General features: G+C 43.6%; 1 protein-coding gene across 2 annotated transcripts in view; it reads right to left on the minus strand.

The window, feature by feature from the left end:
- The window catches only part of DPP6 (dipeptidyl peptidase like 6), a 424,225-nt gene that overhangs the window by 250,531 nt on the left and 151,698 nt on the right, over positions 1-21,996 (minus strand). The window contains exon 1 of one of the 2 annotated variants that reach the window (XM_075144168.1): positions 14,235-14,700. The exons of the other annotated variant lie outside the window; for it this stretch is intronic. Coding sequence (XP_075000269.1) covers positions 14,235-14,291 — 57 coding nt within the window. The 5' untranslated portion in view covers positions 14,292-14,700. Of the gene's footprint in view, positions 1-14,234; positions 14,701-21,996 lie in introns of those variants that run through there. 2 annotated transcript variants of the gene reach the window in all.

Raw genomic sequence — 21,996 nt, forward strand, 5'->3', positions numbered from 1 at the left:
TGGCTAGCAGGCACTGAAATCTGCTGCTAAAAATGGACGGGAGTCTTCAGTGCCACCCTCAACCATCTGCCTCTGCCGCGGTGTCCGAGCACTGCAACCGAGCGGCGGAGGACGAATGCCGCAGCCAGGCAGTGGGAAGCAGCTGCCTCCTCATTCCCGACCCCTTTCCAAACCACCTCCCGGGCGGGGAGAGAGACTAGCAGCAACAGCAGCTACTCCTGCAAAAGTCTTTCTTCCCTTAAATCCATAATTCCTGCAGGCAAGAATCACAGGTGGAATTTCTTTCTTTCTTTTTTTTTTTTTTTTAAAGAAAGCTCTTAGCCTTCTCTTGCTCACTGGAATTTCACAAAGCAGACAGCAATGATTTTATTGGTCTGTTTGCTTAAGCTAATAGTCTGGCTTAATTCACGTTTTTTGTGTATCATCTCCTCCCTCTCAGGATATGAAAGCAAAAGGAAAATGTAGCGATAGTTAACATTTGCAAAGACAATTAGAGCAAACGGACAAGTCAATACCACACTTTTTTCAGACAGACTTAGGTCTTCCCTTTTGCACACTGCCAACCAGTCTTGAAGAATTCCTTAACTGAAGTTGATCTATTCTTGAGTTAGTTGTATTATCTATGTCGATGAATAATATAAAAAATGCCGTTCAACAGTTTTTTGGCTTGGGGCCATGGACTAATCTTCATTTGGTAATTGAAGGCTTATATGATGGAAAGAAACTCTATGGAAACTGTCAAGACAATGAAAAGTAATGAAGTATAAACATCCGAGTGTCACCTAAACTCAGTCGCCTTAGAGCAACTGTCATCTCTTGTTTTTTCAGAAGTTTCAGCAATAAAAATAAATAAAAGATATGCATTACACCTGACGGGCAGCCAACCACACATAAAAGTACAAACAGTATTTGGTGAATAGCTTGCAACAAGTTAATTCCTTTTTCCTCACAGAAACAGTTTCTCTTTGACTGACACAAAGCATTCATTCAAGAAATGGGCCAAGGAAAGACAAAACATAGGTTCAGTGGATATCGGAGGCTGTGTTTCTGGCAACCCATAGGCATTTGCGACCAAAACCATAAGAGCCTGGATAGAACAGAATGAAACATAACACCCAACGTGGTTTGAAAAATGTGTATCACTGCCCCCCTACACAGTGACTCCCCAGAGAAAGAGCGCACTTGCGTAGCTGCGTTGTAACCTCTCACTGCTTCCCCAAACCCCTGGCATATCTGTTCTCCTTCTCTGCAGGATTACGCACAACTTGTGTTATTACGGTAGACTGTGCTGCAGCAACTTAGCTGAGGAAAGAATTGATTCTTGCTCAAACTTTTCCTCAGAGGTCAAGGAAAAGATGGCAAAGAAGCTATTTGGGAAACAAAAGCAAAGAGAAAAAAGCTCTAGTTTCAGTGAGAGGACTAGAAGTGGCATAAGCATCGAGCATCCCGCTAGGATTCATTTAGGCTTATATTTTTAGCCTCAAGTTATTTCTCGTGTATTTTACAAGGCCTTTTGAGCTCAATTACTTCGTATCTTTGTGTACATAAAACAGTATTTCCAGAATGTTTTATTACAGAAGTAGCAACCAGCCAAGCCCTCTTTTCTTTCCTAGAGCAAGAAGGAGAAGAGCTTTCTGATCCCACAACTTTTGAGATATTAATTAGTGGGTGTAATTAACTCCAGTTGCATCACAAGTTGGGACAAGAAGTTTCAGTTTTCAGATATTTTAAACCCTCAAGAGACAATTTTTTAGTTTGGTAATTCCCCATCCCACCAAATCTTGATTTCAATTTTTTCTGGTTTTCCATTTTAATGTAGATGCACATAAATTCTTAAGTAAAACTAGGTTTATGGTCCAAACATGTTCAACATGGAGATTTGAACGGTCTCCCCAAAATATTTTGAGTTAGGCGATTTAGTGGGAATATCCCTGCATGGATGAACTGCATTTTACAGAAAAAAAACGTACGCATCATAGTTTCAGACAGCGCTAACTTACAGCAGGGTGAACCCTGAAGACTTAAAATCCGGACTTAGCCTGTGACAGTGGCTGTGTGCTATTGATCACTGTAGTCTTTCTGGAATTCACACCAGGATCCTGAAGAGCAAAAAAAATTGCTCCCTTCTGGCATGACATACAGGATGACAATTTATTTACTGACTCACCCAGATGCTAAGAGCATTATAACTGACTGGAGAAGTTCTAAAATTTATAGGAACTTACAGGAATTTATAGGAAACTACAGGAATTTATAGGAAGAACACTATCTAGCATGGAGGTTTGGCAGTGGACCTACTTGGTCCCCAAGTGCATTCTAGTCACCTCCCACCTCAAGGTCAGGAGAAGACCAGCATGAACAGTATTCCCTCACAAGCAAGAGGATGAAAGCCAACGGGTGCTAAAATAAACCTTCTGAAAAAAATGATGAGGATACCAGGCCTGCAACCTTATTCCAGCATGTAAACATGGCCTGATTTATATTGTGGTCCTAATCCTGAAGTCCATTCTCAGACAGAGCTCCATCAGAGTTCACGCATCAGAGGACCTAAGAGAAATTTGACTTCTGAAAGAAGTATTTACCCCCATCGTGACAGAACTGTACAGAGAAGAGCCATTTACAATATTCAGCTTTTTCTATCATAAAAGCCACATGAAAACAGAATGGGCCAGCTGTAACTGTTAGTTACAAGTTTGTTGCTCTTGTAAATTTAAAGCCTCAGTTTTCTACATAAGGGTTTTCAGACTAGTGAAAGATAGTATAGGGGCCAGCACAAGGCTTGATGAAGTCAACAGATTTATTCTGTTTGACCACTTGCTCCAAACATGTCTTCATCATATTTCAGATACATGCACTTTCCAGAATTCCTTAAAGTTTTCTGTTTTAACAGGGATACTCTGTCAACATGCAACCCAGTATCAACGCTGAATTCATCAACACATTTGAGCAAAAGATGCCTACCAGATAACAACACAGTCTCCTAATCTCCCAGAGCGCACTGGAAAGCCCAGGATGTAAACAAGGAACAAAACCAAATGAAGACATCATCTATTTACTTACTATCAACCTTAAAGACATTATGGGAAGGAAGGTAATATTTCTCAAGCAATGAGTAGCAACTGAAGTCACGAGATACCTATTTGAACAAGAGAGGACTGAAAAACCTTCAGCAAGGGAAGTCAAAACATTTCCTAATCAATATACGTTTTACTAATGGACAAACCTTATGTGCTAAGTACTTTCCAGGGCTATTTCAATCAATTTCTCCTTGGATTTTGCTGTCCCATACATTCACAACTGCTCTTTGTTTTATCTAGCTGGTTTAGCTTGGAGTGTTGGAATAAAACTTTTAATTATAGCATGACTTGCAACAGCAAAGTCAAGTATCAATATAACCCATGTAAACCCATGTATTATACCTTACGAGGAAAAGACCTTGGAAAAGAATTCAATTTAATGCAACTGAAGCCTCCAATGATTAAGCTCACAAAGATTAATCTCAAATACTCGTTAGATTCAATGGATCAGCATTCTCAGCAATGTTTGTAAATTAACTTTTATATCAAAGATATTGGGACATGAAAATTATAAAAAAGAAGGCTGCTAGTATTATTAGATTCTACTAAACTGTGAAGTGCCAGGATTTCTTAAGTACAAGAAACAAAGTTTAGATACAAATTTCCTGCTACAAGGAGCAGTCAATGCTTATTACACTCATTGCAATGGCATCTACAGAATCTGAAAATTAAGAAATAAAAAAAAAAGAAGTTTCATTATCCTTCCCCACCTTGAACAATTCCTCCATTTTATCTAATACCACAGTATCTCAGAATAATAAAATCTAAGAATAATAAAAGTATCTAAGAAGAATAAAAAGCCTGAAGTTTTTGCTTACTACGTCCTTCAAGCTGTATCATCTGCTTTGCCATAGACCATTTTGTAGAACTAAAAGCCATTTTAATATGGGTTAAGTTGCAATATGTTTTCCCTGTACAACTTTGAGTTTCTCTCTATCAATAATCACAAAATGTGGCATACCCATTTGAAAATAACCTGTTTGCTCCTGGCCATGAAAACAGAAGGGTAAAAGTGCAAGGCTGTCAGCATACTTAAGGCTGGTTACACCTTAATGTACCATTCATTAATTCCTACAACCACATTAAGATTAAGTATCAGACTCCTTTAAACCCTACACAAAAAGAGTTGAGAGGTTGGTCACAGTGTGATTAAACTAAATTAAAGACCCAAAATGCATTCCACATAATATACTACGGTATACTTTCCCCCCACAGTCAATTACATGTTTATTATGGTATCTCTAACAAGCTAAATTAACAATAAATTAATGTCTAAGTTGTGATTTCACTTTTGACAATAATATACAACTAAGCCTTAAATATCTGCATGTAACTATTCAGCTACAGACATAAGCGAAGGTAATGGAGTCAAAAACTGCAGACTAATTGCTTCAGATGAAGGCTTATTATCTATCCAATTTCAAGCTCAGCAGCAGTTAAGCAGTAATATAAACTACTTTCGTCAAAGCATTGTGAGTCTTTATATAAAATTTACTTTTATTTTTATCTCTCTTAGTTTTTATAAACAATAAAAGCAACAGCCATTTGTTTTCAGACTGACAAAGGTAAGGATGTAAGCTGAAAGGTTAAAAAAACCCCAACCAACAACAGTTCAGTCTGCAGATTTGCCTGGTTTTACTATTTCACTCAAACTCTTCCTCTTCCTCTTTCTACCGGGTTTTCGCCTGATCATTTCACGTGTAAGCTCAGCTTAACTCCTCTTAAGTAAGTGCCTCAGCCTGTCTCATCCTCCTCCACCGTGAGACATACTCAGGGCTTGATTCCCCACTCAGCTTGGACTTGGACTTGCGTATTCACCTATAAAAGCGGATGCAACGAGGGCACGAGGCTTTCCCACACAGGGACAGTGGCAGCGCGTATGCCCACCACAGAGCCGTAAGGGACACGCCAAGGTTCAGGCAGCAGCAGAGAGACGATGTCTAGACGCTCCTGCTCCCTTGGTGATCCCATCGACTGATCCCATCATCAGGATCCCATGGACTAATTCTCTCCATCCCAGCACATGGCAATAGCCTATCCTCTGCACATGATCATCTGCACCTTTTTTAAGGTGGTCATGGAGACAGGGAAATGCCTTCCAACAGCACTCCTCGCTCACGTGGATGCAGGGAGATTGCCCCATCTTTTCGCCAGCCTCTTCCGCCAAAGCCGCTGAGCCCGGCGGCACAGCCGATGCTGGCACTGCAGGGCTATTTAACAAGACAGGATCCCAAAACAGAGGCCCTGTTACGCCTCTGTGACCAGATGTTGTCCAGCAGACTGGGACAAATCCCACTCTGAGAAATTATGGTCGATCTGCACTTTTCACCCGCACTTTCCATCACAAAATAATAGCTCATAATAGTAATAGCCATACCTTGCTTGCCAGTTATCATCAGGCGTACAGCACACAGGTTGTCTCTCAAAAAAAAGCTTTACTCCAGCGGCAGTCAGGGCACTCAGGGGTGGGTAATACAAGGGACAATGAGGGAAGCAGAGCCCTTTCCCTGGGCAAGAAGAGGACCTTAACCCTTTTCTTCCTCTTGTGCTTCTGAGAATCTTCTCCCCTGGCAAAGACAGCCGCTGCTTTTCCCCACCGCACCCCGCCATGAGACAGAACAGTCAGCGTTTTAGTTAATGCGTTATTTAAGTACTTATTTTGAAGGCAGGGTATTTCTGAAGAGACACAGGGTATCTGAGAGCTGGCAAAAATATAGCCATCTTCACTGCTTCCCTCAAGGCAGGCAGGTAAGCAGTTACCAGTGTGTTACAGGATGGAGATACTGAGTCAAAGCACAGCCCAAGGCCACAACATGAATGTCCAGCACAGGCAAGAGAAGAGGCAGTGCTCTGAACTCCCTCTGTCACACAAGGCTTGCAGCTAGTCCTCACCTTGCACCTCACTTTTCTGTGCCACCACATCACCCTCACGCTGCATGGAGAGCAGCCACTGTCCCTCACTGTGAGTCCTCAGGAAGGTTGCAAAGCCTGCTGAGATCTTCCACTGAATGCATTCCTGGGAATGCCAAGCACCGTTGCTGCTCTGTACAACTTGGCTGTTGTTCAGGGGACCATCACCCTAACCATAACCCATGTACAACATGGCCATACCTGATTTTCCTCCTGCCCCTGCCTCATTGCTCCTGCTGTCACCTCCCTTCTCACACGGGAAGGGTGCTGCCATGTGCTCCCTGCTTCCTGATGAACCAGCTGCCTACCTGCAGCTTCTTCCTCCACAAGCATCTTTCACCACCAAATCCAATCATACTTCTGCTGTAATTCCCATAACTCCTCCGGATAGTTAATAGTTACTCTCTAGCCCACCCATCTTCTCTCATTTTCCTTGATCTGTGGAGGATTTTCACCAATGGTGGTGGGAAGTAGCCATGTGCCCTCTACTTCCATCACACTTAAGAGCTCTCTCCACAACTTCCACAACTTTTGTCAGGGCTTTCTCTCTACAAGTACCAGGCTCTGGGCTTCAGCCTTGGCTCATAGCCTCATCCTGACTTCCAGGAAGATTCTCTCCATCAACCTCCTGGGCCCCAAACTTCAGCATCTGGCTTCCACTTCTGAAAGGTTTTGGTTTTACCCTTGACCACACATATCCCTCGCTTGTCATCCCCTATTTACTTTTCCATTTCATCTCTATGACTCCTAATTACACTGCAGTATTCCTATTGAAAAAAAACCCTAATTACTCCTTCTCGGAAAAGGTCTCTCTGCATTATGCAACAGAGAGCTGCAAGATGCATCTCTATCTTACCTCAAACTATAAAGTTGCTTCAAGTTCCAAAAATCTTAGAATCAGATACAATCCCAAAATTCTATGCATTATCTCTCCCTCATTTCCAAGTTTGCTTATAACCATCTGAAGTCCTGCCAGGATTTACCTTTATCTTGATTCTTTTCTGCTGAAATTCTTATTCATATCTAAATCTTCAGAATGAGCTTTTACTTTCAGGTTTTCTCCTATGACTCTTTCCCTACCTTCTCTAAACATCAAGGAGTACATGTCTCTGATATCTCAGATACTTGTGCACCCTGAGTTACTACAGTACCTCAGAACTTCATATTTCATGCACTTATCCTCAGGAGACACCCAGGTCTTTTTTTTTCCCCAACTTAGGGTGACAACGGACTATCTCAGCAGAAGAGCAGCTGCTGACTGCCACCAAGGACCTAAGTCTAACACTCTTGCTCAAAGCCATGATGGAAGTCTGCAGCACAAGAAGCACTAAGTTCCATGCTCCAACCACTGAACTATCACTCAAAGCCACCTGATAATCAAACTTTGCTCTTAAATCAGAAACTGATACTAACTCACCTTTCCATTCTTGATCACCTTCATTGATTTAAAATATAGGTCCTTCTCCAAATGTCTGTTTAACGAAGGTTTTGCAACCTTGCTCAATACACTCCTCTCACTTCTGCAGTTAGTTCTTCTCCACATCTGCAGCAGCCCTTTGGAGAAGGAGTGCGCTCAGCTTTCCTGTTCTGTTGCTGCCGGTGCTCTCCTTTCTCTGAATCTATTTCACTTACTTAAATCCCATTTAAGAATCAGAGAAGGAAGGACGGAAGGACAAAAGAAAGGATGAAAAGAAGGAAAAAAGAAAGGGCAAAAGAACAAAAGACTTGAATGCAAAACATACAAAATGAAACATAAATAATAGATATTACTGTACTCTACATAATTTAAAAAGTGCTACCTTCTCTCACGTCGTCCAAAGTGACCACGATTCACCACAACATAATGCATGATAAAGATCACAAAGAAGCAGCATTAAAGGCATAAGAACTGAAAGCAGGTAAAACCATCACTCACGAAATGACTGTAGCAGTGCATAGCACTGCTAATGGACCACAACTGGAATGAAACATCGGATGCTCTAAGACACGAGTTGAAAAAAAAAATCTAAGAAGATTTTTTTCTTGTGGAGTTCAAACACACTCTCACGACCCCTAGATAACTGGCGAACTTCAGAGACAAATTATTCTGTCTTGATCCAACAGCAAAAGAAAGACTTAATGAGAAAAACTGCAGCACAAGGTACCCCTGCTAGGAATGGAGGGAGCAGCAGTCAACCAACACTGTCCCAAGGACAAGTGGGAGAGCACATCCCACTTGACCTGTCAAGGTATAGCCAGAGTGTAAAGCATACACAACCTCAAGCAGCATCCTATGGAAGTATGCCAACCCCTGGAAGCTGTGTGCTTAGAAGATCACCAACCATAATGCGGTCTTGACATACCTGAGGCCTTCCAGAAGCACTTCCATTTCAGTACTGAACACCAAAAAAGCTTTTCTACAGCCTTCTCCTTTTGAAACTCCAGTTTTACGCCGAATGTGCTCCTTTCCATCTCTGTCTCCCCCTCCCCATTGCTTAGGTGCCTGTATTCCTCATGGCAAATTAACAGCTTGAAAAGACTGCCAGTTTGATGCAATTTCATGTTCTTGAATACAGTGTTCTCAGGAGTACTATTATGGAGATTTAATCTCTTGAGAAATAGATCAGATACCATTAACAGTATGAAACACGAATGTTCTCTCTGACTTCCTAGAGAAAGCCTGTGTTGGGTCTACAATAAGATATGTAATTTATAGAGTTGTTATCAAGAAAAAAAAGTATTGTCTTGTATCAACAATTTTATTTTTAAAAACTTATGCAATTAAACAACTAACACTAAACAGTTCCACCAAAACTAAAAAAACCCTTTGTTTTCTGTGCAAGTCAGAGTCAGGTTTCTCCTCTTTCCTTTCTCTTTGGCAGACACCTTCCAAAAGTGGACATTGCTCCCTGATTTCTGCACAGCTGTAATAATCAGAGCCAGAATACTGCAGCAAGTCAGCAAGAATGAGGGATTCTCACAAGCAGGGACTCACCTTTGGGATATGACAGTTTTCAACTCCAGCCAAGAACGCAGGAGCTCTGCTATCACAAGTCACTGAGATAATACACTAAATTAGCTCATCTCCTGGGAGACTCACTCCCACCTGTTCAACAGCTCCTGGCCCAGCTCCTTTCAGACCACTGTTGAATCTGGGAACCGCAGAGGTACGTCACGGTGCTCCTCAGTTCCTCTGCGTGGATTTTATGCCACTGGGTGCTGCAGTGGGGAGTCTGACTGTGCCAGCTAATGGCACCGTAAATCAGGGCTTTCTTGTAACACCTTCAAAGCTCAGTCTGCTTCCGAACATAAAGTTACAATGCATAATCTCAAACCTTGCTAAGAAAACAGAAGATTCAGTAGTGGCTCTTTGTGGTCTAGCATACACGAGGGACGGTATTGACAAATAAAAGGGCAGAGTCTCTTCCCTATTTCAATAGATAAAATTCACAACTTATAATATGTGCCTGAATCTGCTGTATGCTACAGCCTGTTTACAACGTGAAGGGATCCTGCACTCTTTGGAGCCAATTTGTATGGCTCGCCTGATGTAAGGAGGCTGTAGTGTCACAGAGAATCGGGACTGTCGCAGTCTTTCGGATAAAGCGTGTTGAACTAACCAAGACATTCAGCACCCAGGGATGATGATCTGCTGGACAGCACTCAGGTGAGCACAACAGACCTGGAATGCTTTTAAGTCACACCTCACAGGAAAAAAACATGTAAGAATATCTTCAGATCCAGGAACATAGCTCACATGAAGTTACATTTATTTAACTACATCCCATCATCCCTGATAAAGACATGTGAGGCGCATCTGGTATTTCTGTTCAATTCAGAACTGCACTACTGACGAAATCCCTCAGTTGTACCCATCTACTACGCTCTAACTCACATTTTATAGTGGTCTCAGAGCACACAAACTGGCTTCCTTTTGGATGAAGCTAAATGAGAAGATGCTGTTCAACCGCTAATGGACATTCACACCAGTCTGGAACTAGCTTGAAATAACCCTCTGTCCAAAATGTGTGTTTGGGACCTCAATACCATCTCTCTCACCCTCATGGGGTGGGTCCACACTACTTCCCAATGTAAGCACACCTCTATTTTTTAGTTTAATCTACTCTGGGAATGAAGTAACAGCATAGGACACAGCTCACAATGGCTGAGGATATTTATGACCTTGAAAGAAGACAGCAGGGCACACAGGGATTGACACCCCTTGCTACAGGAATCTCAAAATTACCTGAGTTATAACTATGCAGGGAAAAAGCCTGCATAATGCACCTGAAGTGCACCCTTTTTTTCTTATTTTGATAAATTTACTCAAATAGAGGCACATTTCAGCATAGTATATTAGATTCTCCAACTGTACTCACTCTTCAACATACTACAGGCTATTTCTGTGAAGTGCAGAGTGGCAGGGGAACATTAGGAGCATGAAATATTAATATTTCCATCATTTTAGTCCTGAGTCTGGCATAGGTTTTCCAAATTAAATGTATTCTCTCTCCACTTGAAGACACCTATTATTTGGAATTCCGTCTGTTCTGTAAAATTCAAAATTGATTACCTTAATGACAGTTAATAGGCAGAACTGTTCTATTGATCTGACTCCGCTCCTCCACAGGCAGCCCTCAAGCTATTTTGCCTCCTTACTTAATATTTGGTCTTTTACATGGAGCTGCATGCAATCAATCATTAACAACCTTGTCTAGGACATGTGCACATTTCGGAGCAGGATCTCGCTCCCTGTAAGTCCATGACAGTTCTTTGCTATACAGCAAAAGAAATGGGAACAATCATTTATTCTGAGTGTTCAAGTACCCAATTAACCAATCAACCCTTTAAATATGTTTTATAAAAGGTGTTCGAGAATCTGTGATCCTGTTATCCTTGATATGCTGACTCATTTTTTAAAATACCTAAAAGTCTCATTTTAGCATTATACCTATTACCACATTTTCATAAAAAAAATAGCCTCCTTTTTTTTATGTATGACTGTAGAGCTACTCGCATTCCCAAAGGCCATTAAAAGTGGCAAGAATTGGGCTAAACCAAGACAACAAATTTACAGGCTCATGTTAAAACGCAAGGAAATTCAAGCAGTGTAAATTACCAAATATTTACCCAGTACTTGGCCTATTGTTGTTATTTTCTTCTCCTTTTTTAATGGAAAAGTGGTTTTAATGGTATATTCACACATCCAGCTAACAATCCTCAAGACAGAGAACAAGATTCGCTCATCCTCTTGAGCCAGATCCTGTCTAGTAGTGTCTGCAGGCTTTTCTACGGACTTCTGAGCGTTTGGTCTAGCAGAAAGCCAGTTGTAATCATTGTACACTGCGCGGTATCCAACTTCAACCATTTGAACAAGAAACCATAGCTGTGTCAAAAGCACCTAAGCGTACAGAGGCAACCGCACTCAACTTACATCTTGATCAAGCAATCACAACTTGACAGTAAGAGACAGCATTACACATCACTTACAGAATGTTTTCTGTACATGATGGCCAAAAGACTTAAAGTTCAGGCTCATGAAACAGATAAGCAAGGAGATAAATGATTAAAATTCTGAATAGTTTAACCGATATGGAGGTGAGCAACATTGTTTATCAGAAAGAAACTGTATAGAAACATTTTTAATCAACAAAGGGAAGAAAGGGATGCTTATTGCCTGGCTTCAAGCAGGTAAGGCACTGCATTGCTTATCTCCACAATCATTTTCTAATTATTATAATTTTTGTAAATCTTAAGACAGAACATGCCTTCATTTGCATATAGACACATGGGTCTGAATTAGATTTTTAAACTTCTGCCCGCAAAGCTTCTGCAGGTGTTTTCAAACTTTCCCCACCCTGTTCCTGCAGTGTCTTTTCGTGCCCAGCTTCTGTTCGGGTTAGCATGGTAGGACACAGCATAGACTTAAGCCAGCTGTGTCACTTGCCTGCCTCTGGATTCAGGGGATATCACAGCAAGGAATACAGAAAAGGGACGGTCACGGTCTCCTACAACAGCAGCAGCTGCTTCTGAAAAAGACTCAGTCCTCTACAGACAGACTAGCACTTTGCCTTCAATTTTCTCCCAGTTACAATTTTCAGTTTCTTGATCAGTTTTAAGCAAGGAAAAACCTAAGCGATTCTTGGTATGCACTAGCCTGGAAACAGAATTTCAGCTGGAAGTAGAATTTGGATAGAGCCTTTTTCCAGTTATGAACTGTTTTAAATAAAATAAGAGTTTAGATCTGCATTTGGTGTTAAAAGTGCACTCAAATCAATGGACACAGATTGGATTGACCCCCCACTGCTAAGCCATTTTACTAATAAAGCATTGTGAAAACAACAAAAAAAAAAAAAAAAGGGAGTGAGCAAAGTTGCTTACAGACTCAAACATTAATATTCATCAAGATCATTGATATTTATATATGCCTGATATTTCTATCTCATGCTCACACTAGGGCAGAGCTGAGAGAGCATGTACTTTCAGAATATTTAAGCGTACCATATGGGTATAATTGCAACTCAATCAGTTATAGAATATATTCAGTCAAGACTCTGCATAATACTAAAGACCTATTCTGGGCATTTTATACTTCATAAGGGAAGAGAGAAGTAGCAAACACATGGCATACCAGTAGCAAAATGGCATTAGGCAAGTAACACTACTTGAAACAAAAACACTGCTCCTTTATAAAAGGCAACCGACTTATACTTTTGACTTATGAAACCCCGACACTTGTACACAGCTCTAAGAAGGAGGAGGGGACAGCCCCACAGCTCTCTTTGTTCAGAAAAGGCATTTATACAGAAACCCCTGCCCTGCCTCCCAGAAACACAGCTAGACTAATTTTAATCTGCAGCAAAGAGCGACAAAAATACATATTCCAAAAGCAATGGACAGAGAAGCAGAGAAGCCCGACAGATGTAAGGTTAGATGAAGGCACAGTTTCTTTACCCTCAGTGTCAAAGTTGTTTTCTTCTTGTTTTAACTGAACCATTGAGCCTGTTTTGGCCGTTAGTACAATGTCACCCTAAAAATGCAGATTATATGATGCTACTTGTGGTGCCTTCCCATGCTTTTCCCTTCCCCAATTCCCTAAAATAAAGCACCAAGGAAAAAAAAAAAGAAAAACAACGTGTGAGGCTCTCAACCTATCAAGCCAGGAAGAACTATTTTAAGAATTAATTTGTGCCCTGAGAGATCTGTTTAAATTATCCTCCCTTGCTGTCTAAACCGAAGATTAAAGTGCTGAACTTCCAATGTCTTAAGGAGATGACGAAAATGGAAGAACTGGAGCGTACGGGCTCCTCCGTGGTCCCCCCAGGCGCGGGGAGGGGAAGCTGGTGCCGAGGAGGATGGAGCTGCTGATCTGCCGGTGCGCCAGGAGCCCGCGAACCTTTGCCATCCTCAGCTGGGGCTCAGAAATCGCAACCAGGCTTTCCCTTATGCCACCACTTCTTAACTACACCTCTCCTTTACAGCTGAGGGTATGTCCCCTTTTTCTGCCACCCGCTGCTTTTTTGACAGGGAAAGTTTTGACTTCATTTTGTCCTGGCAAGTGCAGTCATAGGAATACCCTCTAACAACCAGACATGACAGAGAAAATTAAGTCTTTAACTTTCTACCTCTATAGAAACACATACAGCACCTACCAAGAGAAAGAAAATGAATCAAGTTCAGCTATGGTGTGAGCGCTGCAATTTTCCCCAAAGTCAATGGGAGTTATACCTACTTACAGCTGCTTTTTGCCTCCCCCCATCACTGCTTGCACACGCACAGCCTGAGCACACGCTGTACTCTGAAGTGTCCCTCCAAGAAAATGTCAGACAAAACAAAATCCTTGAAAGTGCATGACAAAGTAAGAAGCTGAAACCCACTTTTGCAATTTTATATCCATCTGCAGAGGGGCTGCTAAAAAGCTTTAGCCCCTTCCTCCAGCGAGAAGGGGCCTCCATCCCAACATCCCGCCCCCCCCACAGGCACATAAGGAACAAGTTACAGAACAAACCTCTGTAGCCTTCAGCAAGAGGTACAGGCTGTTAAAAATAGCACAATTTCAGCTTCCCCCCCCCCAGCCTCCACACACACTGAGAAAGCAGACCTTGAACCCAGCTACACAGTACTTTCCTCCTGCCACTGACTGGTGACTCAGTTGACAATTTTAGGAATGCAAGAAGATTAAAAAAAAAAAATAATAATCATACAAGAAACACAGAGCTATACAATGCAAATCTGTATTTGTTTGAAATTGAGGAAAATAAGCGTTACCTGTTCTTGTTGTTGGGCTTGTTTCCCTGATGCATTTTGCTCCTTGGCTGTAGTCATGCTCACCTATTTGTGCCCACTGCAGTGGCAAACAGGATTTTACAGTGTGTGTGTGTGTGTGTGTAAGCTTGTCTGTGTGTGTTCAGACATACACGCGCACACACACACACAAAGACTAAAGGGATAAGGATGAGTAACTAGTCCATCACTTAATCACCAGCTGAGAAATTTCCCACCCCCACAAAAAGAAATAAATAAAAATGCAATGTAAAAAAGCACTAGTCTAGCTGTCTTCCCCCTTGAGCCTCTAAAATAAAAGCAGAAGCAGGAGCAGAGAGAAGGATGATGCTGTGGGGGCTTCTTCAATTAGCAACAGCCTCTGCAATCGTCACAGAAACAATGATAACTGCTTGGCAACCAGCAACTGGCAGCTCGGAGCCGGGAGGCAGCGATGTGGTCCTCGCTCCCCACCTCCACGGCGGCAGCCCGCGCGTTGCGCATGCACCGGCCGCCCCGTAGCACAATGTGCCGCTCGCTGGCGATGTGCAGAGCCGGAGCTCGGCAGTCATCTCCCCTCCCGCTGCCGGGGGAAAGCGGCCGCAGGCACCCGGCACTCAGGAATGAAATCCCGCATTCCTCGTGATGCCGGCGAAGGGAGTCCCGCGGATGCGGAGTTTCTGGCAGACGCGCTCTCGTCTTCTCCCAACTTGCGGAGGTTTCAATGCCCTGGCAGTCCCCGGCTATGAAGGAAAGCTGTGCCAAGGGCAGCCTCTGCCCCGCGGCCAGGGCAGTTTTGGAGGATGCAGGGTGCGCTCCCAGGGAAGCAGGTTCCCACTGATGGGATGCAGAGAGCACCAAACGCTCCCCGGGCAGCTGCTTGCCTCACTGCCAAAGGGTGGCACGTTCACCAGGGTAAAACATGCCCCCAGCCTCCCCCGGCCCTCTCCATGTCCCTGATGTGACGGGGGCCACTTTGCATTTCTGATGTCGTGGCTGCCTCCTGCGCACTTGCAGCTTCCATGTAGGTCACATTGCAGGGTGACACCAGCGTGCGCTGCCTGCTCCGCTTCACGCTGCCGTAACTCGCTCCCCGCGGATCGCCTGCCATAACGGAGATCTCTCCAACACGGCGGAGCTGTCAAACAAGCCTTCCGAGCCCGCTCGCCCACCTTGCTGCCAGCATGGGGTGACACGGGGTGTGCCCGAGCATGAGGCATAAAGCAAGTACCGCTCTCCAGTAACCCTCAGGGGACCTTAGAGTTGGACAAAACTTAGAGCAGCATGAAGGTGGTTCAATATTTGCTCGGGACTGATGCAAGCCGTTGCTCACCTCAACATCAAGTGACATGAAACTGCCATGTTGCTGCTTTTCTGCTTCCCAGCGCACCCAACGTACTGGGCTGGATCGAGCCCAGAGCTCGCCTCTGTAGCGCTGTAGAAAAGCGAAATGTTTTCTCACTCACGTGATAGTGGGATCTCTGCTGAGTCTGCAGCTAACCAGCTAAGGAAAGGGAACATCGGAGTATTAAGTTGACAAGGAAGTGATTATGCCCCATTTCACCCTCAACTTTACAGCATAGATTTATTACACAAGGTCACGTTCGCCAGGAGCACAATCCTGCTGGAGGCAATCCCTTCCTACACCCAGGATAAATTTGATCCTTGGTTCAGGGACAGATCAATGGCAGAGCAAGTTTTCCTAGAGATTATCAACTAGCCACCACTCAGACCTTCTAAGTATTTCTGCATTTTCACTGTTACGTATCACATAAGTTCGTAGAAACTATGACATAAAAGATCTGCAACATGGAATTGTGCTGGTAGGAAACTGGACAACCTTGCCTGGTCCCAGGCGCCAGGATCCAGGCAACAGCTCATTAAAAAAAGTGAAAAGCACCTCTCTAACAAGAAGCAATAATTTACATTTAAATCTAACAGCCTGTGTCAACCTCTCGCTGGGTTATATTATGACACAGTCCCAGCATACATTGAAATTTCATCTCTTCATCTCGTCCCAATAGTTACAATATTTTGTAGATGTTTATGGTGAGGTTATTCTTGCTCGCACATTTTTCCCCAGCATTCTGTTGCTTTCAAGGTCTTGTGTAAGTGGATCAGTTTGAATTTTCCAATTGGCTCAGTCTAATTTTCTACCTGTTGTAGGTAGTAATGAAGGCTTCCTTTACCCCACACTTCTGTTAAAGAGGAATTCAAATGAAATAAAACTGTATTTTGGGTTTTTTTACTTCCTCACAGTATATCCTGGAAATTTCTGCAAAATTAATCCGTCTCGCTATATAGACCATTCACTGTGTTCCTGACCCCTCAGTACTTATACTAGCAATCACTGAACTTAGCTGCACTTTTGTTGAAAATAAGTATATTTGTACCTGTCTGTTTACCCTTGTATGCCCTCCCCATGCATATTCAATTCTTTCATGGTTAACAACTTAAGATACACAGTTTTCACTAGCTCTGGAAACGGCCACTTTTCCTTACAATGTAGATTTTTTCCAATAAGTTTGTTGTTGGACACATGAGAAGTTATTTGTGCTAATCAGTCCAACAGTTAGCTATGCAAATGCATATGGCTTAGCCTCGTTACATAGGTGCATTACGATGCTGACTGTTCTCACTGCACCTCCCAGTGTCTTGGCACAGTTACCCTGACGTTATTGAAATGCCCCGTGGCACCTCCCTGTCACCCCGGACCTGCGCGGGGGGTTTTATCCCCTCAAATGGCCATGAGCTGCTGCTCACTGCCAGGAGGACGTGGAAGCAGGGGACAGTCACGTCCTCCAGCTCTCTGCCACCATCCCTCCTTGATCAAAGGGGTTCAGAGCTTGCCAAACACCTCCTGGGGAGACGCTAGAGGAGGAAGCAGTGGCCATTGCCATTCAAAAATACTCATCACTAAGTGGCACAGAATAATCTGCTCACATATTAGCAGAGCTGAGGCCATCCACCCTGACCTCTGTGCTATGTTAGGGTACCAACTTTATTGCTTGGCTGAGTCATCACTTATGAAAGATTAATATTTCCCTATCACAGGACAAGAATCAGTATCTGCCAGCCTCAGCAGCTGCCCAGGCAGAAGGATTTATACAGACAGTCCCATTTAGGGCATTGCAGGAGGCACTGGCAGATAAGGACCCTGGGAATATGACCTTCCCATCCATCCCACCCCACAGCATCCCAGCTGATCACAGGGATACAGGCAGCACATTTTTCTTCCCTGCCAGATTTGAAGATGCATCAGGCTGTTCGTGCCCTACCACCCACCATTTGCAACAAGTTTGTCTCCACTGGCTGCCTGGGCTATGCGCAGGGCTCGATCCCTGCCACACAAGCTGCACTCCCATCATGAGCATCCTCCATTAATCCACGTAGTCCACACTGTGCCACCACTGGGACAGCTCAGGAACACCGCTATGAGCACAGACAACTCTCCCTGTTAACCAAGATGTATGTTCAAAATGCCAACGACAACCACGTGAATGGCATCCCCACACTTGACGTTAATTAGCTCCTCCAGCACCATGGCAGGACAGACAGCCATTTCCCTCCCATTAGGAGAGGAACCAGTGACAGGTGAAAGGACCTGTTCCCAGCTCCTCAACTCATCTTCACCCAGAGTGCTCGTTTCAACAAAATCATGCAGCGCTGCAGTAAGACAGATAATTTTTAATTACCTTGTAACAAATTAGTCACACATGTCCTAGAGCCTTTCCTGTTAGAAGGGAAGTGCTTCATTCTCAAGACTGGCAGGAACAGGATTGTGGTCTGGGCTCATTCTCAAAACACTCTCAGGGGTTCCTGGAGAGCATCTCCACCATCACCACCACAACGCTCCCTCATGCTCAAAGATTGTTGCAAACCTTGCACATTGCAAACGGAAAATAATGCTGCAATGGCTCTGGAAGACAAGGTGGACTAAAACCTGAAAAAGTCATGACCATGAAGACCCATGAACTTTTAGGAGCTAAGGCACAATAACCATTGTTTATGACCATGCATTACAGCAGTGCATGCTTGTTATTGCTCCCAAACATTTTTAAGCAGATCAGTTTACTAAGACCATCCTTAATCCTGCCCCTCCATGTAGGTAGAGGTCTCTGCTGCCCATGGATGCAGAGAAGCCCTTTCATGGGAAGCAGCAATGGGCTCTCAGGAGTCAGTGCAGAGCATTCCCATCCCCCGCATGTTACAGAGGCCAGATTCAACAGCAGCCTGTGCTCACAGGGAGCCCTCCAGCTGCACGCATCTGTTCAAGGGAGTATAGACTAAGCAAGGGCAGTAATAAGCCTGCAGCAGCAGCAGGTATAGTTATTGGATGCAGAACCCTTCTGCTCCTTTGAAACCTGGGGTTCTGGCTGTACCACACTGGGCTATTTATTCCCCCCTCATTACCACATCAAGGAAGTTGAAGCCAGGGGGCAGAGTGGGTAGAAATGAATTCTACTTGATTAACTATACTTTTGCACAGTCTGCTAATGTTCTCCCCTCTCCAGATACAGACTAAATCCCATGGAGAGCTACGTATCTGAAATTTTTAGTGGGTCTAAACCATTAGTACCTGGCAATGTGATACCTCCAGCAGAACACGCCGCATGATCTGCTTTTGTTCAGCCAGTCCCTCTGAGCTTCACACTCACTACCAGTTCCCATCGGTTTGGCTGGTTTGCTTTCAGTTCAGGGAGGACAGGTGGCCCCAGAAAGCACGTACTCTGGCAATCTGTGACAACGGAAAAACCTGCTCACAGGTAGGTTACAAAGAAAAGTCCTAAGGGTACAGTTTTTAGGATACAGTGTTATGGAGGTAGTAGATGTTAGTAAGATAACTGAGGAAGAGAGAGTCTGCCAGCACAGACATCCACTGTAAGAAAGGTGAGATGAGCTTGTAAAAATGTTGTAGCCATGGATTTTAGCGTTCAGTCATTTGAAAGGTGACTGATGTAGCTTGGATCAAAACAAGCCCAAAGGACGCAAGGGGAACAGTGCTCAGTATGAATTGGTGCTTCTTTCCAGGGGGAAGACAGCAGGGTGGGGGACACAAGGCTGAGAGCTCTTGGCAGCTCCTGCAGCAACTATCTGAGAAGGTCTACCTGAGCCATGCTCTTCCAAGACCATACTCCTGGAGAGAGAAATTCATTTAATCTCCAAAGCTGATTTAATACATCTGCAGCTGCCCTATTCCCCACCATTCCAGCTTTCCTAGAGAATTTCAAAGAGTGAGGAACAAGAGGGAAGGGTCTGTACAAAGCTGGCTGTCTATGGCATCATCATGGTCCTGCAGATGTGCCAAGGCACACTGGTGACCGATTCACTCTCCCCAGTCCCAGTGCCAACATCTCATCCACAAGAAAAGCAATGGCACAGCCCCTCTTCATTCTGGACCTCTATGGCCCAGATGCAGTGAGCCAGAGGGATCTGTGCTCTTCCTACTGCAGGTCCTACTGGAGGTCAAGTGCTCCTCATATAGGGGATACCAGAGCAGAACAGAGAACTGTAAAACCATGAGGGTTGCAAGGTTAAAAACTGTCTTTACAGGAGTTTATGCTTTTAGATGCTGCAAAAGCAGCCAGACATCCTGGCTGTTCATTCTAGAGGTCTCTGTTCTGTGCTCATCTGAATAAGCTTTGGAGAGGGAGAATTTAATTTTGTTTTGTTCTGAAAGCACAGTTTGTGCCCTGCCCCTCTCCAAGAATGTGACAACACTAATATCACATTAGTGCACAGCAATGTCCCCAGTCGGAATTGAGGATTGGAAACTCTTAGGCGGTAGATCAGCTGACATCAGCTCTACTCCTACAAAGGCTGCAGAGCATCTCTATTGCTTACACACCATCCCCAGCGCTGCTTCTCAACCTTGTTCCTATTAGAAGACCACAAAACCACTTCACCTTGTACCAAATTAATCCCTATCTTTTGGCAAGACTTCTCAGCTTGTCAAAGGGCATCCCCAAAATTATTTTTTTATAAAGGGGGAAAAAGGTTTGGCCTTTAAAGATATGTATTACTTAGCTTTATCCTGCACCAGCCCTGCTACTGTGACTCCTCTCCGGTTGTCTCCAACATGTTGATTCTGCCAAGGGTTAGCCACAGGGGAGTCTCTATGTCCAGACGAATTTTCAGAGGCTCCACTGAGGACCTCTGTGGCTTGGGGATCCACTTGAATGATTTTCCATATTTCAAAGGTTCTCTGAACATGCTGGAGGCAATAATAGATCATGAATATAGTTACAGATAGAAATATATCACATTTCCATTACGCATGACCAAGATCATTAAGGAAGCAATTTGGTGTGGTATTTTCATTTAACAGATCAAATCCAGTTTATTTATTCAATACCATTAATTAGTTATTTGCACAAATATCTGTTCCTACAGAGGATACACTTCAAAATATTCCTACAAGCTTGAGAACTCCTGCTGTATGAGACAGCAGATACGTGCAGCGGAGGACACAGAGACAATGGGCATTGCAAGAATGACTTGCGGATCTGCGTAACAGTCCCATGGTGTTGCTACTATTTGTGCATTACTGAAGCCTCACTAAGTTGCTTTTTGGGTTTTTTTAAGTTGAGCATGAGAAGGTAGTTTAAAGTGATTGTAATACTTTTATTTGAAGCACTAAATTCCGCCGCTTCCTGTTTCTCGCTGCTGCTCCAAGTTCCAGGACCCCACAGTTCATGATAAACAAGTAAGACAACGCTGGGATGCAAGCTGTGAAGAAGTCTGCTCACTTGTGCGCAGCTTAGAGCTGTTTTGCATAGCACTTTCCTGCCTAAATTGGAGCGTGACCCTGCGGAACATGGCAGGTACTTGTGCCCTTCTCACTTCTGGATTATGTATCCACTTTGGTTTGCTTACCCTAAAGATCAAGCATGTGTACTGATAGTCAGGCTTTCCTATTTAAGTGAACTATATTTCTCAAAACCATTCTTTTGATCCACTGTGGGGCTATTTTTTAAGTCAGCATATATATTTTAATACATCATTCCAGCCTCAAAGGCACGTGATTAGCAGTGCCATAGTTGTTTGGCATTGTGTCATCGCTGCAAGGAATACAGACCGTACCGCTGGCTTTTTTCTTCCCCTCTGCCTGTTCCTGCTGGTGTGACCTTGGCAGCTGCCATGCAACAGATGCCTCTTTCTCGCTTGTTTATTTGTGCGAGAGAGACTTCTGAGGCCCCAACTTCAGTGCCAGCTGTGAATCATCTCCAAATTGGTTTTTCAAAGTTTGCCTCCTCACAGTCTGGCTTAGTATTTCTGCTCCCCGTGATCTTAGGGGATCTTCACTGACATTTCCCCCCGCTCCCCCCGGTTATTTCTGGGTAGCAGCTGAATCCCTTCCTCATTGATTCAGCATGGGCTCTTTTTGACTGTTGTTTTAGGAGTGGAAGGATTTATTTCTTTGCTCCCTACTTTTTTTTTCTCTTTACTTAAGCATAAGTTTAACAGAATAGCCACAATATGTATTTCGTAACTCAAATATCCAGATCAGAAAATGTAAAAGAGACCACCAGTGATGAGAAAACAGAGATAACAAAATAACCCCCCCCCCAAATTACTGTCAAACAGAGAATCCCCATCTTCAAAACAGCTGCAAACATATTAGGCTATTTAGCAGCCTACTGCTTGGAAAAGGGAGAACCTCATCTTCATTTTTAGCTGCAACAGTGATTTATAGGATGAATAAGTGATCTGCATATAAGATGATGACTGGTTTAAATGTAAATGTTGTGAAAGACTTCTTATGTAA

Source organism: Calonectris borealis, chromosome 2 (genome assembly GCF_964195595.1).
Source record: "Calonectris borealis chromosome 2, bCalBor7.hap1.2, whole genome shotgun sequence".
Taxonomy (NCBI): domain Eukaryota; kingdom Metazoa; phylum Chordata; class Aves; order Procellariiformes; family Procellariidae; genus Calonectris; species Calonectris borealis.